The sequence below is a fragment of the Capricornis sumatraensis genome, chromosome 1 (assembly GCF_032405125.1).
Source record: "Capricornis sumatraensis isolate serow.1 chromosome 1, serow.2, whole genome shotgun sequence".
In the NCBI taxonomy this organism is placed as follows: domain Eukaryota; kingdom Metazoa; phylum Chordata; class Mammalia; order Artiodactyla; family Bovidae; genus Capricornis; species Capricornis sumatraensis.
Window position 1 is genome coordinate 38,213,336 of NC_091069.1, and position 14,793 is coordinate 38,228,128.

The window sequence follows — 14,793 nt, forward strand, 5'->3', positions numbered from 1 at the left end:
AAATCTTTATGACTGTATATTAAGCAATGGTTTCTTAGCTATGACATCCAAAGGCATTACAAAGAAAAAAATAAACTGAATTTCATCTAAATTTAAAACTTTTTGGGAATTCCTTAGTGGCCCAGTGGCTAGGACTTGGATCTCTCACTGCTGGGGCCTGGGTCCAGTCCATGGTCAGGGAACTAAGATCCTGCAAGCTGTGCGTGGTATGGCAAAAAAAAAAAAAAAAAAAAATTAAACAAAATTAAAAGCTTTTACACTTCAAAGAACACTATCAAGAAAGTTAAGAGACAACCCACAGAATGGGAGAAATATTTGCAGTCATCTCTCAGGTAAGATTCTATTATAGAATATATCAAGAACTCTTACAACTCAACAGCAAGATAACCTAATTTTTTAGATGGGCGAACTATTTGAATACACATTTCTCCAAAGAAGATATTCAAATGACTGATAAGCACAAGAAAAAATGTTCAACGAAGGAAATGCAAACCATTAGGGAAATGCCAACCGAAACCACAGTGAGGTACTATTTCACACCCACTAGGATGACTCCAAAAAAAAAAAAAAAAACCAGAAAAATTAACAGGCATTAGCAAGATGGTAGAAAAATTAGAACACTTATTCCCTGCGGGTGGGAATGTAAAATGGTACAGCCACCATGTTAAACTATTTGGCAGTTCCTCAAAAGTTAAGCAGATTTACCACGTGACCCAGCAATTCTACTCCTAGGTATATACTCAAAAGAAATGAAAATATATGTCCACACAAAAACTTAGAAAGCAATGTTCCTTATAGCATCATTTATAATAGCCAAAGAGTGGAAACAGCTCAAATGTCTATTGACCGATAAATGGTTAAACAACCTGTGCTACAGCCATACAATGGAATATATTCAGCCATACAAGGGAACAAAGTATTGATATGTGTTATGGAGGAAGCCTTGAAAACATTATGCTAAGTGAAAGAAACTAGACAAAAAAGGTCACATATTAGATAACTCTATCTATATGAAATATCCAGACTAAGCAAATCCATAGAGTCAGGAAGTAGATTATTGGAAGTAGAGTCAGGAAGGAGTTCTAGTTGCCAAGCACTAGGGTAGATGGGGTGTGTGAGGAATGATGAGTGAGTGGTATGGTTTTCTTTTCAAGGTGGTGAAACGTTTGGCATAAGATAGTGGTGATGATTACACAACGCTGTGAACATACTAAAACCTACAAAATTGTATACTTTAAAATGGTGAATTTTATGGTATATGAAGGATATCTTAATTTAATAAAAAGGAAAATAGTGTACAAATTAGTGTGTAGAGTATGATCCATTTTTAAAAGGCTAATATATATATTACTTTAAAAGAGTAGTATATAAAAGACTAGAGAATGTTAAGCTCTAGTCACAATAATGTAGTAATATGGGTTTTCATATGTATTATATATTTATGTATGTTCTATGAAATATGTATTGCTGTGTTAATTGAAAAACTGGGCAATAAAAGTTATTAAAGACAAAATAAAATACATGGGATTTTGTTTAAAGTATCTTGAATATTAACTTGATACTAATTTCTCATTTAAATGCTTTATTCTCTGCAATCACCCTCTGTGTTTTTTTTCAGTCTAGCTTTATGGAGGCTTTTGATGACTAAGTCAAAGATCTCTCTTGGTAAATGTTACGTTGCACTTGAAAATATGTGGGTTATTTTCAAATTCCACAGTGATAAGAGAACAGATTCTGTATGATTTCAACACCTTTATACCATGAAATTTTTGTACCTTGTTTTATGTCCCTGGATATGTTCCAATGTCTCCTAGTTTACAGTCTATGGGAACTTGAATAGAATTTGTATCCTACCATTGTGTGAAAATTTATAAATCTTAATTATGTTGAATTGGTTCACAGAGCTTTTCAGGTCTACTATATCCTTCTACTTCTCTATGTATTAATTCTATTAATTTTTGGGAGTTTGATATTAAAACTCCAACTAAAATTTTTAATTTACCTACTTAAAAATAATTGTAATATATAGTGGAACTATATAGAAACTTGTTCTGTATTTTGCAAGCCTTCTGTAAATCTGTTATCATATTTTCATAATTAAAAAAAGACAAAATAAAACAATATGCAGACTCTCTGACCATTTAGACTCTCCTGGGGAAAAATCTGTTATCATACTTTCATAATTAAAAAAAATGACAAAATAAAACAATGTGCAGACTCTCTGACCCTTTAGACTCTCTTGGGGCAATTTTTCTGGCCTAGTAGGACAACCCAAAATGGTGGTTAGGGGCTTCCCTGGTGGCTTAGAGGTAAAGAATCCACCTGCCAATGCAGGAGACACGTGTTTGATCTCTGATCTGGGAAGATCCCACATGCCAAGGGGAACTAAATCCGTGTGCCACAACTACTGAGCCTGTGGTCTAGAGCCTGCGAGCCCAACGACGGAAGCCCTAACGCCCTAAAGCCCATGTTCCGCAACAAGAGAAGCCACCACAATGAGAAACCAGTACATCACAACTAGAGAAAGCCGGAGCAGCAATCAAGACCCAGTACGGCCAGAAATAAGTAAATAAATAAACATTAACCCCATCCCCCAAAAAAACCCCCAAAACAAACAAAACCAAAATGGTGGTTAGAAAGCAGCTTGAGAGCCACACTGTGCTCAAATACTGGCTCTGCCTCCCATTGGCTCTGTAGCCTTGGACAAGTCATCTCATTGCTGCGTGCCTCAGTTTCCTCACCTGTAAAGTGGCATCAGAATAATATGTACCTCACAGGGCCTTGTAGATTCAAGGAGTGAATTCATTTAAAGTGCTTGGAGCAGTGCTTTGCACACACCAAGCTTTTGATAAATGTTAGCCAGTCCTGGAGATGTTGCTGGCATGGCTCAGGTTGCAGGCTGGAGAATGACCACATCTGACCTCACTGACGTCCTGTTGGGAGCCAGTAGGAGAAGGTTCTCTTGAGGACCCATTGAACAAGCCCCAAAAATGCTTTCTGAAATAGAGGTAAACTATCAAATGATGGCATGGGTTTTCATCTCCATGAAGGCAGGTTTAAGAAAGTGCATCTATCTCCTTGCTGTTGCTGCATAGCTCAGGGAATAAGTGATTTGGGGTCTTCTACCACCTGAGTGAGTGACTGGGGAATGTGTTTGCTCTCACTGAAGAAGAGCTGCCTCAGTTCCCCACCAAGATGTACTCAGCCTCGAGGCAGACGTCTGGAGTCTTAAGAGGCTGCTGGGAGGAGAAGGGGGCAGCTAGAGTTATATTCTCCTTACTTTAGTGTCCAGGGGACACTCAGGGGAGCCATAGCCACTTCATAGAGCCCTCAATGCTAGGGCCTAGAGCGGGGGAAAGAAGGTGTGGGGGCCTGGGTCTGCTGGTGGGACGGCTGACTCTGCCTGCCTGTGTGTAACCTTCCCTGGCACAGACCCCTGTGCCTTCCCCTCTCTTGCCCTCTCTGCTTCCCCATAAAGTCTAAAGGTGCCAGCACCTTCAGATGTTCAGAGCAAATGTCTCTGGGAGTTCCTTCCTTTCTGCTTTTCCCTCCATCAAGACCTGGTTGAATAGTTATTTAAAATGCCAAGCTGGGCTTGTTGCTGCCAGGTTTTTTGTTAACTTCCCTTTTTCTTAAGAGTGTTTACAGAAGGCATGTGTGTCAAAAGTTGGTCCTGTGGCAGGAAGAGAAGCAGAGGTAGGTGCCCATGAAGGCAGTATCATTTCCCCAGGCAACCATGGATATTATCTTATCCGGTTATCTCAGATAAAGGATTGAAACCCAGAAAGGTGAGCAATTTGTCCAAAATCACCTAGAGCCAGGACTAGAACTCAGGTCTCTTGCTCATTAGTATAAATTTCCTTGCAGAATTTTCATGCTAAAAGAGCAGGAGCCCCAGAACCTAGGAAAGGAATGAAGAGGACATACAGGGACAGATTATGAAGAAACTAATGCTTTTCCAAATGCAAGGATGTCCAAACAGAATGACTTTGGAGAACTGTAAGAAGCTGGCAGGCTTTGCACTGGTGGGAACAGATCCCAAAGGGTCTGGAAACTCCACTGAGTTTGGATTTTCTTTTGAAGACCATGGGTGGAGGTAGGACTTGACGGCCTTTAAGCATGGGAGTGATGTGATCGGATTGGAATCTTCAGGTGACCAGGCCAGGCAAGGTGGCCAGAGGACTCGGCAGTGGGCAGCTCCTCTGACGATGACTGCCTATTTATATGTTTGGCTGGGTGCTGTCTTTTTGGCAGGAGGTGACAGGCCCAGCAATGCTGGACCATATGTGATTCACTTCTTGGGGTGGGGTGAGGGTGGTGGTGGTGAGGTGGATTCAGCTCACAAACCTCAAGCTCTTGGCAAACAAGTGACAGAGAATAGGTAACTGCTCTAGGGGGTGAACCCTAAAATGGTGATGCACTGCCCAGTGGTTCTGCTGGCAGGGGTGGGGTACATGGTGGTGATATACTTGTGCGGAGTGGGGCAATGGAGGGCATAGGGGTTGGGGAAAGACTAGCCTTCTAAATACAGGGGACAACTTCGGGGGTCTGACACAACAGGTGCTTGTCAAGCTGTTTAGCCTCCTCCAGACTGTGGCAGTGGCTGAGGCCTAACAGCTGGTGGCAGGAATGATGGGGCTGTGAGAAGAAACACAGCAACTGCAGAGGGTGTGCATCCATTTTCAGTCCTCAGTCCAGAAGAGGACAGGATGGGCTCAGGCTGCCCCAAAGAGAAAGGGGAGGACTCTTGAAGTGTGAGTGCCCGTAAGAGAGGGGACAAAGTGGATTCAACTGTAACGGTCAAACCAACTTGCGGGACATCTGACAGTCACTGCCCCAAGGCTCTATTTAGTCTTCTCAAACCTGCAGCTTTCATTTTCAGCTTTCTGCTGCCTCCTTATTATTCTGCCTTTAGTGAGGTTTCTTTCAAAAACAACAAAAAACCAGATTTTTCCCCCAGTTTTTCCCCATCAAGTTATTGTCCTATTTCTTTTCCTCCTTTGTACCAAGCATTTGAGCCATCTACACTCCTGTCTTCACTGCTTTGGCCCCCAAGCCCTCCTCTCCTGCAGCAATCTGGCTTCTCTGCATCTCTCTTCTGAAATTCTGTTTCCTAAGGATGAATTGGTGATGGACAGGGAGGCCTGGTGTGCTGCGATTCATGGGGTCGCAGAGTCGGACACGACTGAGCGACTGAACTGAACTGAACTGAAGGATACCCATGACATCGAAATTATCTTCTCCAGTGTCCCCTTTAATCTCCAAAATGACTGGAGGAAAGGGGATTTTAAAAAGTTATTAAAAATTAAGACTTCAGTTTATCTTATTAACATTTATGTTTATCTTTTCTAAGACATATTTCAAATTATGCATGTATATAGTTTATAAATAAGCATAATGACTACAGACACAAGTAATTTATTGATAAATGAGCATGTAATAAGGACTTTTTATAAAAGGGGTACACTTTAAGAAAATGTCTGGAGATGACTGGTTTTCAAGATAAAGCCCAAACCCTTATTTTGGCACTGAAAGCTGTTTATAATTTAGTCTCAAATGATTCCATGACTTCCTCCACCTCCCCTTCACTCCCTTACCAGGTATCATGCTCTAACTACAATGGGCTATTACACATCTCCCAAGTGCACCAAAACTTAAAGAGTTTTAGTTCAAAGTATTTTTGCACCTAGTAGATGTCCAATAAACCTTAAAACCTTGTAATTACTGCCTTATTGTCATTGCACTGGCCTTGAAACTTTCCTCCTTGACCATTTTCAAGGGTGCTATTCTGGTTTCTCTCCTGCTGCCTTTATTTCTTCTTCTTTGGCTGCATCCTTCATATTCCTTCCAAATATACTTGCTGAGCCCTTGTTGTATGTCAGGCATGGTGACAGGCACTAGAAATATAGCGGTGAACAATTAAACTAGATCCCTTTACCACCAGGTTATACCCCAAAGCTCAGTCTCTAGCCCTTTCCTCTCCTTGTCTCCCTGTAGCTGATTCCCTTTCAGTGTCTTCTATTTCAAGCTACTTGTTGAGTATTTCTGCCTGCAAATACTCCAATTACCAGATCTGACTTCTCATTCCATATGTCTTTTTTTCTCGCCCCCTCAAGCACTTTCAATCTCTCTTGCATTGGTGGCCCCTTCTATATGAATTTCTATTGAAAACTACTTCCCCATCAATATTAGAACCTGCTTACCTGAGGCATTTTTCTAACTGCTGTTCTTGCCTTTATTCTAAGCTGCCAGTCTTTCTATCCTATCCATTCTTGCTACCTAAATCATTAGTCTACAAATTAGTGTCAGCTTTGCCTTTGAAGCAGTGGGAAGGAAAATGGTTTGAGGAAAATGAGGCCTACTTTTTATAGGGCATTGGAATCATTCCCCCAGCAAGTTTCAGGGACATCTCACAAACCATTTAGCTTGGTGTCTCAGGGTCCAACCTAATTATCCCCTCCTATTCTACACAGACAAGAGCTCATTATTTCTAGAAGACACTGAACCCATTTCTGGGTCTTCGCTAGGGTCTCCCTAACTTATCCTGGCCCAAGACAACTACCTTCTCTCAGCTTATCATTTAGTAAACATTGCTTTCTTTCAGTATTTCTCGGCCCACAGGGCCTTTGGCTTTTCACAATCTATGTTGAAGTTTACTGTCTTGTAAGCACTGTTCTGTTTTACACATGCTTGCCTCACCCTCCCCCCAACCCTAAACCCAGGAGACGCTGATTTCAACAGCTCCATCTTATACAGAGCTTAAGTAATTCGCTCATGGCCAGTGGCAGAATGCAAATTTAAATTCAGGTTTTGACTCCAGGATTTGTGCTCCTTGTGACCACCTGCCTGACTTCACTCTACTGTGAAGTACATAATAGACCCCAATCTTACCTCGAGGGACCCTGGGAACTAGGTCTGTACCTCTGAAAAAAGATGCCCTGCAGAGAAGAAACCTCAACAGGTATTTATGGTGGCTATTACTCCCCTCCCACAGGGATTTCTCTGTGATCTCCCACATTGCCTGGCTTGAACTACACACTTTGGCACCTAATTGTGTTTTCCTAATCTGTTTCTTGTGTGTTTTTGCCTACTAGTAGAAAAATTTCCTCATCAGGTTCAGCCTAGATATACTGGCTGACAGGAGGCTGCTAGGCCTTTACAGCAAAATCTTCCTTCTCCACCGGTGAAGAGAATTAGCGGCACTAATTCCGAATCTTTCCGAGTCTTGTTAAAAATGCGGTCTTCTGATGAGATTTGGGGTGGGACCCAGGAATCTGCATTTTTAACATTAAAGTCATTCTTCGGCGGTTGTCAACGGATCAGCCTACATTCCTGCCAGTGTGGACTGCCCCATTTAGGCAGAATTATTTCCTGGTACAATGATTTCTCTAAACATTGCACACAGTTGAAGAATTATAAGCTGGGCCTCCTTTGTTTCTGGATACACCACTTGGCAGGTGTGACATCCTCTGACAGGCTACTTGCCACAGGTGCTATGCTCGACACGTGCGCCCCGCTGGTACCATCCCCCTTCAGTCCTGCTGCCCAAACACCACCCTCTATGCCTACCACCACCCTGCAGCACCTACCCTCTCCCAAGCCCTTAGACCCACCCTAACGCCCTTCCCTTCCCTCCCCCTCAGCCCCTCCCTTCACCCCCAGCCAGCCCTTCCCTCCCCCACCTCTTCTCTGGGCCCCCCAGGCTCCTCCCACCTCAGAACATTTTTTTGTTCCTGGCTAAGAGTTTTGCACATGGGATTGGGGGTGGGGCTGGGGCCGGCTGGACTAGAGGACACACTACCATTCATCAGAGGTCCTACAGAACGGGCATACTCTTCCAATCTGAGAAAACCCTCATGTTTTCTCTACCAGAGAAATGTGCAGAGGCCTCTCTCTGGAACCTAGCTGGAAAGATGTCACTCTCCAAGAGAGCCTTCCATCTCTGCAAACACCCCAAAGCAGGCCCAGCCTGCCGGGTTCCTTTGTTGGGATGAGAGGGAATGGAATCTTACCAACAAGATGAAAAGGGCTGGAGAAAATACCAGGAACGGGCCCACCTTTCTTCCTACAAAGGCCTAACGCTAAAAGGGGAGGAAAAAAAAGGCACCAACAAAGAGTTTAAGATAGCAGTTCCCAGCTTTTTCAAATATGAAGCATTTTTTAACCAATCCATTTTTTAATTCTTAAATTCTTGACATTACAGAACTAAACTGAAATTTATTAACATTCCACTCTTACATTTCTTATCGACAAACAGAAATAAAATTCATGAGCCAAAAACCCAAAACAAAACTAAAAACAGGGAAAAGCTTATAAAACTAAATATGGATCCCAGCATTAACAGCTGAACAGAGAATGTGATTTTTAAATTCTTAGCGGATGATAAACTTGTGGAGAAACTGAACACTTACAAATTATTTAAAACCTGGAATCACTGACCAGAAATTACACAGTTGGATCATGGGAAAACAGCAGAAAGGGTTATGAGAGAACCTACACTGTTCTAGCTGCACCCCATGCCCTTCTCAGAAGAAAGCCTGGCATTGATTAGATATTGGGCCAGACTAATACTGGCAGCAGAACCAGTGATAGTAACCTGCCTACCAGAAGAGCCTTCCACTGGGTTGGCAATTTTGATCTGGGCCCCGGACATCTGGCGGATCTCATTAATGTTGGCGCCTTGGCGCCCGATTATGCAGCCAATTAAGTTATTTGGAATGGTGAGTTCATGGGTGGTTTGAGTAGATGCATCCAAACTTGCCCAATAGCCTTTCACCTCTGGAGAGCTGGAGTCAATTCCGGCGAATCCGGTCCCGCCGTGCATCATGGCAAAGTGAGACTGTTGTCTTGCCACCTGGTTCAGCTTGGCCAGATCGAGCGGAGAAATGGTGTGTTGTCCTTGAATCGAGTAGGCATCTAGAGGTGGTCCCTCCAGGTCATGAGTGGCGTGGGGGTAGCCCGCAGCGTCGCTGCACCGATCTTGGCCGCCCGCGCAGATGACTGGAGAGCTGGCCGGCATGGGCTGGTACGGAATGGTCATGACTCTCCCTTGCGGAGACTGGGAGAGCGTCTCCAGCATGACCAGGCAGATCTGCTTGACACACTCGGTGACAGACTGCGGCACGCCAGCAATGGTGATGGCCCGCTCGGTGGAGTTGGGTAGCATATCCCCCGCCACCTGGACCTGGGCCCCGGTACTCTCGCGGATCTCTTTGATCTTACACCCGCCTTTCCCAATCAGGGAGCCGCACTGGGTGGCCGGCACCACCAGCCTCAGGGTGACCGGGGGCCTGCTGGCCGCCGTGCTGTTGGTCATGGAGCTGTTGATATCTTCTTCCAGCTTGTCGATGATCATAGCGAAGGCCTTAAAGATGGCATTGGTGGGGCCGGTCAGAGTGATGATTCTCTCCGGGCAATTCCCCTCCGAGATGTTGATCCGCGCGCCACTCTCCTCGCGGATCCTCTTAACCGACTCCCCTTTCTTCCCAATGATGCTTCCTACTTCCTTTCCGTGCATAAGCAGCCGAATGGTGAGAGTCACATTTAGTCCACTTTCAGTCACACCGGCATCCATGGCGAGCGGCGGGCGGCGTTCGGGGGAGTTGGGCTCGTTACGTGGTCAAGTCTTTGGTGGCTGGCGGGGGGAGGGGAGGTGTAGGCCCAAAACTGCCGGCGCGAGGCGAGCGAGGGCCGCGGGAGCGAGCGGGCGCGGGCGGGAGGCCGCGGCGTCGTCGCAGGGGCGGGCGGCGGCGGCGGAGGGGGCGAGCGGGGCCGGGAGCGGCGGGCGGGCGGGTGGGCGAGGGCGCGGCGGTGGCGACTCCGGCGGCAGCCTCGGCGGTCTGGGCGGGGCGGGAAGCCCGCTTTCAACCCCGCGTACCCTCTGACCCCGGAAGTGCTTGCTGCGCAGGACCCCTTGAAAAAAAAATGAGGACCCATCCTTTTTAGGTCACAAGATTGCGCCAACCCCAATAGAGTAGTTTTTCAAAAACTCTCTAAATAGGCTAGCATTGAAAATAAAGCACCGGTGGGCAGAAGCTGTGACTCCGGCAAAATTTTAAGACGAACACGTATTTTATTAGCCCCAGAAGGCGCCGGCAGACGTTTGGAAATGGCAGTGTTGTGCTTGGGAGCGACACATTATTTCCCGCCGTACAAAAGCGGTTTGAGTGAGGAGCGACACGGGCAGCCCTGGCCGTAACTGCAGGCGGCTGCTAGGACGCCGCGGGTTTAAAACGTGCGCGTGAGGAGACCAGAGCGCATGCGCAAGGGTGTGGGGAGGACGGGAGGGGCAGCCGCGGTCTTCCGGGGGGGAGGGGAGGCGAGACGAAGCCTTTGGGGCGGGCGCCCGCTTGGACGGGCACGTGGGGCCCCTTCGTCCTCAGCGTCCGGGCGCCCCGCACCAGCCCCCACCCCCGCCCCGGCCCTGTGGCGGCAGCCGGTGGGGAGAAAGACCAAAATCCTCCCGCGCCGCCGCCATCAGAGTCGCGGCTGTGCTGATGGTTTCTGGGAAGTGCTAGAAACGGGGCCATAAAGAGAATGGCGTCCATTTACATAATGCTTTGTCTGCATTTTGCAACTCTTCCTTAAGCCCGCAGAAACCCCACCTCCTACGCTGGTGTCGTTTTAGTCGCTGCCGCCTCGTCACACGTTTAAGACAATGGCGTGCATTTATCCGGGCTCTTGGGGGGGGGGTTCCTGCGGTTTCCCCCGCGAGGGTTACGCTCCCGCTGCTGCTTTTCGGCACCTTCCCTGCTCAGCGCAGCCATCGCGCCCGCGCTGTCCGGGGGCGGCCCCCAACTGGGCCCGCCATCTTGGAGGGCCTTTCCTGAGGGTGTGGAGCCGAGCGGCCCTCCCGCTAATAAAAGGTCGCTGGGGCCGTTGGTGCGCCAGTTGTGATTGCTGCCGGTTCCCTTTCGGTTGACAGAACAGGCCGAGTGCGCGGTGTGCTTTAGGATCCCTTAGGGAAAGCGGCTAACGTGGCGGTCCCTCAGTCCCCCGCCCCCTTCCCCGCGGGGGTGGCCGCCATATTTGCTGAACACAAAATGGCGACACGTGTCCTGGATTCGTCGCCAACGAGAAATTGGGGTCGCCCTGAAAACTTTAGAATGCGCCCCTCTCCCACCCCACCCACGGTATGGGGCCTTCTCCGCGCAACGAGTGCTGTGACCAGAGTGGGTTGAAACCGCGTAGCCTGGTCCCAACCTCAGCGGGGAATTTTTTTGTTTTTTAATACTTATTTGGCCGTGCCAGGTCGTAATTGCGCCATGTGGGATCTTCAGTCTTCATTGCAGCATACACGATCTTTTAGTTGCAGCATGTGGAACTCTATTTCTCTGACCAGGGCTGGAACCTGGGGCCCCCTACATTATGAGCAGAGTCTTAGCCACTGGACCACCAGGAAAGTTCCATCAGCGGGCGAATTTTAATACATATCTCATTAATTTGCAATAGGACCGCGATTAATTGTAGAAAGTAGGCATCATATCCAGTCCCTAGCTCGTTATGTTTAATGATGAATGGATAAGTGGGGGCACAGTACCAAAACATTTAGCAATCACTAAGGAATGAGATGAGAAATTACTGCTTTCCTAGACTTATAAGATAGGCTGTTGTGCTGGAGAGAGAAATAAATGGTATTATAAAATTCCTTTTTTAAAAGCAATTTCCATGAAGCGTCTAGGTTACCTATGACCTTTTTCATAGGCCGGCTTGGCCAGTGAACCTCAGTTTACCTCAACTGTTAACTTGTAGACTAGAAGGGAAGGACATTCCTTGCGCATTTACCAGTGCTAGATCCTCGGCTAACAGTTTTACTGCATACTGTTTTTAGGATGAGTCTCTGAAGTACGTGTTCTCTTTTTTTTAACAGATGAATTCATTTAGGCCCAGAGAGATGAAGTGACTAATTGAAGGTCACACAGTATCCAGGATGGATTCCAGACCTTCTGATAAACTTATTGGTGAGCACATTTTCAAATTTTTCTCTAAGTCAGGGTTTTAGAGTTTAAATACTATTTGGACGTTTAGGTGATCTTGTCATTTAAAGGAATCCCTCAGATAATTTCTTGATGCATAGTCATCCCCTGTATGTATCTGTTTGGGAATTCCCAGTTTTTCCTGGTGTGAGCTATGCCTGTAAGGGGCTCAGATGCCTTTTTTTTTTTTTTTTTTAATGTGTCTGGATGAGGCTAGAGAGAAGGAAGTGATTCAGCCCTGCATGAAGGCTCAAGTATCTGTCAGTCCGGCCTGCTCTGTGGCATATTTGAATTTACCTGGCTCTGTGGGAGCAGTTTCTCTGTATGACTCATTTGCTTCCTTCAGCTACACATGGGCATAACTTCCCCCTTCCCCACCCCAACCTCCACCCAGGTGAAAATAAATAAACTTGACTCTGGCGCCAGGCCTCCATTTCTTCACAGATACTCACTGAGCGTGACAATGTTAGATAAATTGCGGTCTGTGGACTTTTCAGTTCATTGTAACAACTTGTGGACCAAGCAACAAATATGTGCCTAAATAGGGCTGTGTTGTATTGGTGGAGAGAAGGGCTTTTTACTTCTTTTCACTTACACTGATCTTGTGTATTAGACTCTCCAAAGGGCCTTCACATTACCCTAGAGAGTCCCACAGACAACTTTAATAGATGGGCACACAACAGTAACAATGACAGTCATAGCACTAAGTGCTTACTGTGTGCTGGGCACTATTTGAACTTTTATTTTGTTATTTCAGTGGTTCTTACATTTTTAAAAGCAAACCACTATGAAAAATATGTTTTACATAATAACTGAAACATATACACACTTATATGAAGAAATGAAAATATTGCAAAAGCTACTTACTCATACTACATGCAGTGTACTCTGGTAATTTCTGTTCTCTACTTTTTTGTTGTTGTTGTTCTCTACTTTTTAAAGAAGGAGATGCACATCAAACTAAAGAGGTGAAAACCTTGTTAAAACTTAGGAGACAACAAAAGGAGTAAATTACAATTTACAAAGTAGTTATAATCAAGAATTATCCTAAAAAAAAAAAAAAAAAGAACTAACGTGATTGAAAGCATTCTGGTCCTCTGCCACCTGTTTCTTTTCCCTAAAGAAAATTTTATCCACTGGGTCTTTCTTCCCAAGACTGCATAGTGAAATTGCTCAGTCATGTCTGACTCTTTGTGACCCCATGGACTGTAGCCTACCAGGTTCCTCTGTCTGTGGGATTTTCCAGGCAAGAATACTGGAGTTGGTTGCCATTTTCTTCTCCAGGAGATCTTTGCGACTCAGGGATTGAACCCAGGTCTCCTGCATTGTAGGCAGACGCATTACCGTCTGAGCCACCAGGAAAGTCATAAACGTTTTCTTCCAGATGTATGTATTTAATCTCTTTATGTCTGAATATGTCTGGGACTTTAGTCACCTTCCCAACAAAGCCTTCCCTTTCCCAGCTCTCAGCACCGACCTCTTCAGAGTCTTATAGCCCTTCCCTTGGGTAGGCCACATTTCGCTGTTGATGAAATTGTATCGTGTCTTGCTGTTGGTAATGTGTTGTAAGGGCCTCAGGTGTTTTACGTGACCACAAAGAGGGCACTGGGAATTGGTGGCTCTGGCCCCTAGCTCCAGCTCTGCCACTGGCTAGCTTTTAGACTTCTACAATCAAGTTCATTTATCTGAGCCTCAGTTTTCCCATCTGTAAAACAGGAGAGTAAATGCTCTCTAAGGTCCCTTCTGTCCAGATGATCTGGGTTATTTATTCCTGGGAGGGAGGGTTGTGTAAATGTTTTACTCATGTACAGTAAATTCTCCACTTTCTTCCTCAGACCTGCACTATCTTGTGGATATGTGAATGAATTCCACATCTCCCATTTTACAGATGAATCCACTGAGATACAGAGTAACTGACTAAATAGTCACCACCCCACCCCTGGAGCCTCACATGACTCTTCTGGATTGGTTAAAGGGTTTAACAAGGTTGGGAAGGTGAGTCAGGCTTTCGCTTTGGAAATTGAAACAGAATTTTTACTTCCGTTGACCTCACATAGATACGTTATATAAAACTTTCCAAAGTGTTATTTAATCATCACAGTCACTTTTGCCAGTGAAAGACCCATCTTTGGATCACAGTAGTCAAGCGACTTGCCCAAGGTTACACAGCTTGTTAGGACCTCACCTGGGGATCTTGACTCCTAATTGTGGATTATTCCTTTTCTTGGCTTCTCATACTGTGTCACTGACTTTAACACATGGGATAACTTTGTCTTAAATTCAAAATGTTTTCTATCCAGTCATTATTTTTCTGTCCCAGAACATCCAATTTGTTTATGTTAGGTTCCTGACACTTTTGGTTCAAGAGGCTCTCCTCTCTCTGGTTCTCTAATGTTTACATTTGTGGATTTGGGAAGTGGTGGGAATAAGACTTAAGTTCTCTTGGGGCAGGGACCACTTTTCTTTCCCCTTTCCCCAACCTTCCTGGCCCAGCAGCTATTCTGTAGCTTTTAATATTTGCCCTGTCAACACACAGCATTTTCCCCCAAAACATGGCTTCTTTTTCTCTTTCTCCTTCATATTTAGCTTTCCGTTTCTCTTTTATTTAAAATTACTGTAAATTAAGAAGGCCTTTCCCGTTACTTTTCAGGATACTATACAGTCCAGTTTAGAAACTTGTCTTACCCACTGTGGGTAGTAACAATTTGACCTCATATGCCGGTAATCCTACATTGGTGTTAGGGAATCAGTGCTTGATTTCCTCAGAAATAGGAGAAATCTTGTCAGTGTGCAGATTTACAGAAGTGACCAGAATTGG

At 45.4% G+C, this 14,793-nt stretch overlaps 1 protein-coding gene and 1 long non-coding RNA gene across 3 annotated transcripts in view; one reads left to right on the forward strand and one right to left on the reverse strand.

The window, feature by feature from the left end:
- Positions 1-8,145: 8,145 nt before the first annotated feature.
- PCBP1 (poly(rC) binding protein 1) lies at positions 8,146-9,721 on the reverse strand. Of its 2 annotated transcripts, XM_068965782.1 has the most exons (2): positions 9,071-9,721; positions 8,146-8,914 (listed from the first exon to the last, which is right to left on the reverse strand). In XM_068965782.1, the coding sequence occupies exons 1-2, from the start codon at positions 9,572-9,574 to the stop codon at positions 8,504-8,506; spliced, it is 915 nt and encodes a 304-aa protein (XP_068821883.1). In that variant the 5' UTR covers positions 9,575-9,721; the 3' UTR covers positions 8,146-8,503. The 2 variants fall into 2 exon arrangements, with proteins under 2 accessions (XP_068821883.1, XP_068821877.1); XM_068965776.1 differs by having other exon boundaries at positions 8,150-9,715.
- Positions 9,722-11,847: 2,126 nt separating this feature from the next.
- The window catches only part of LOC138080250 (uncharacterized), a 59,018-nt gene continuing 56,072 nt past the window's right edge, over positions 11,848-14,793 (forward strand). Inside the window, exons 1-2 of the long non-coding RNA XR_011144944.1 lie at positions 11,848-11,960; positions 13,811-13,970. This is a non-coding gene — a long non-coding RNA (uncharacterized lncRNA). The remainder of the gene's footprint in view (positions 11,961-13,810; positions 13,971-14,793) is intronic.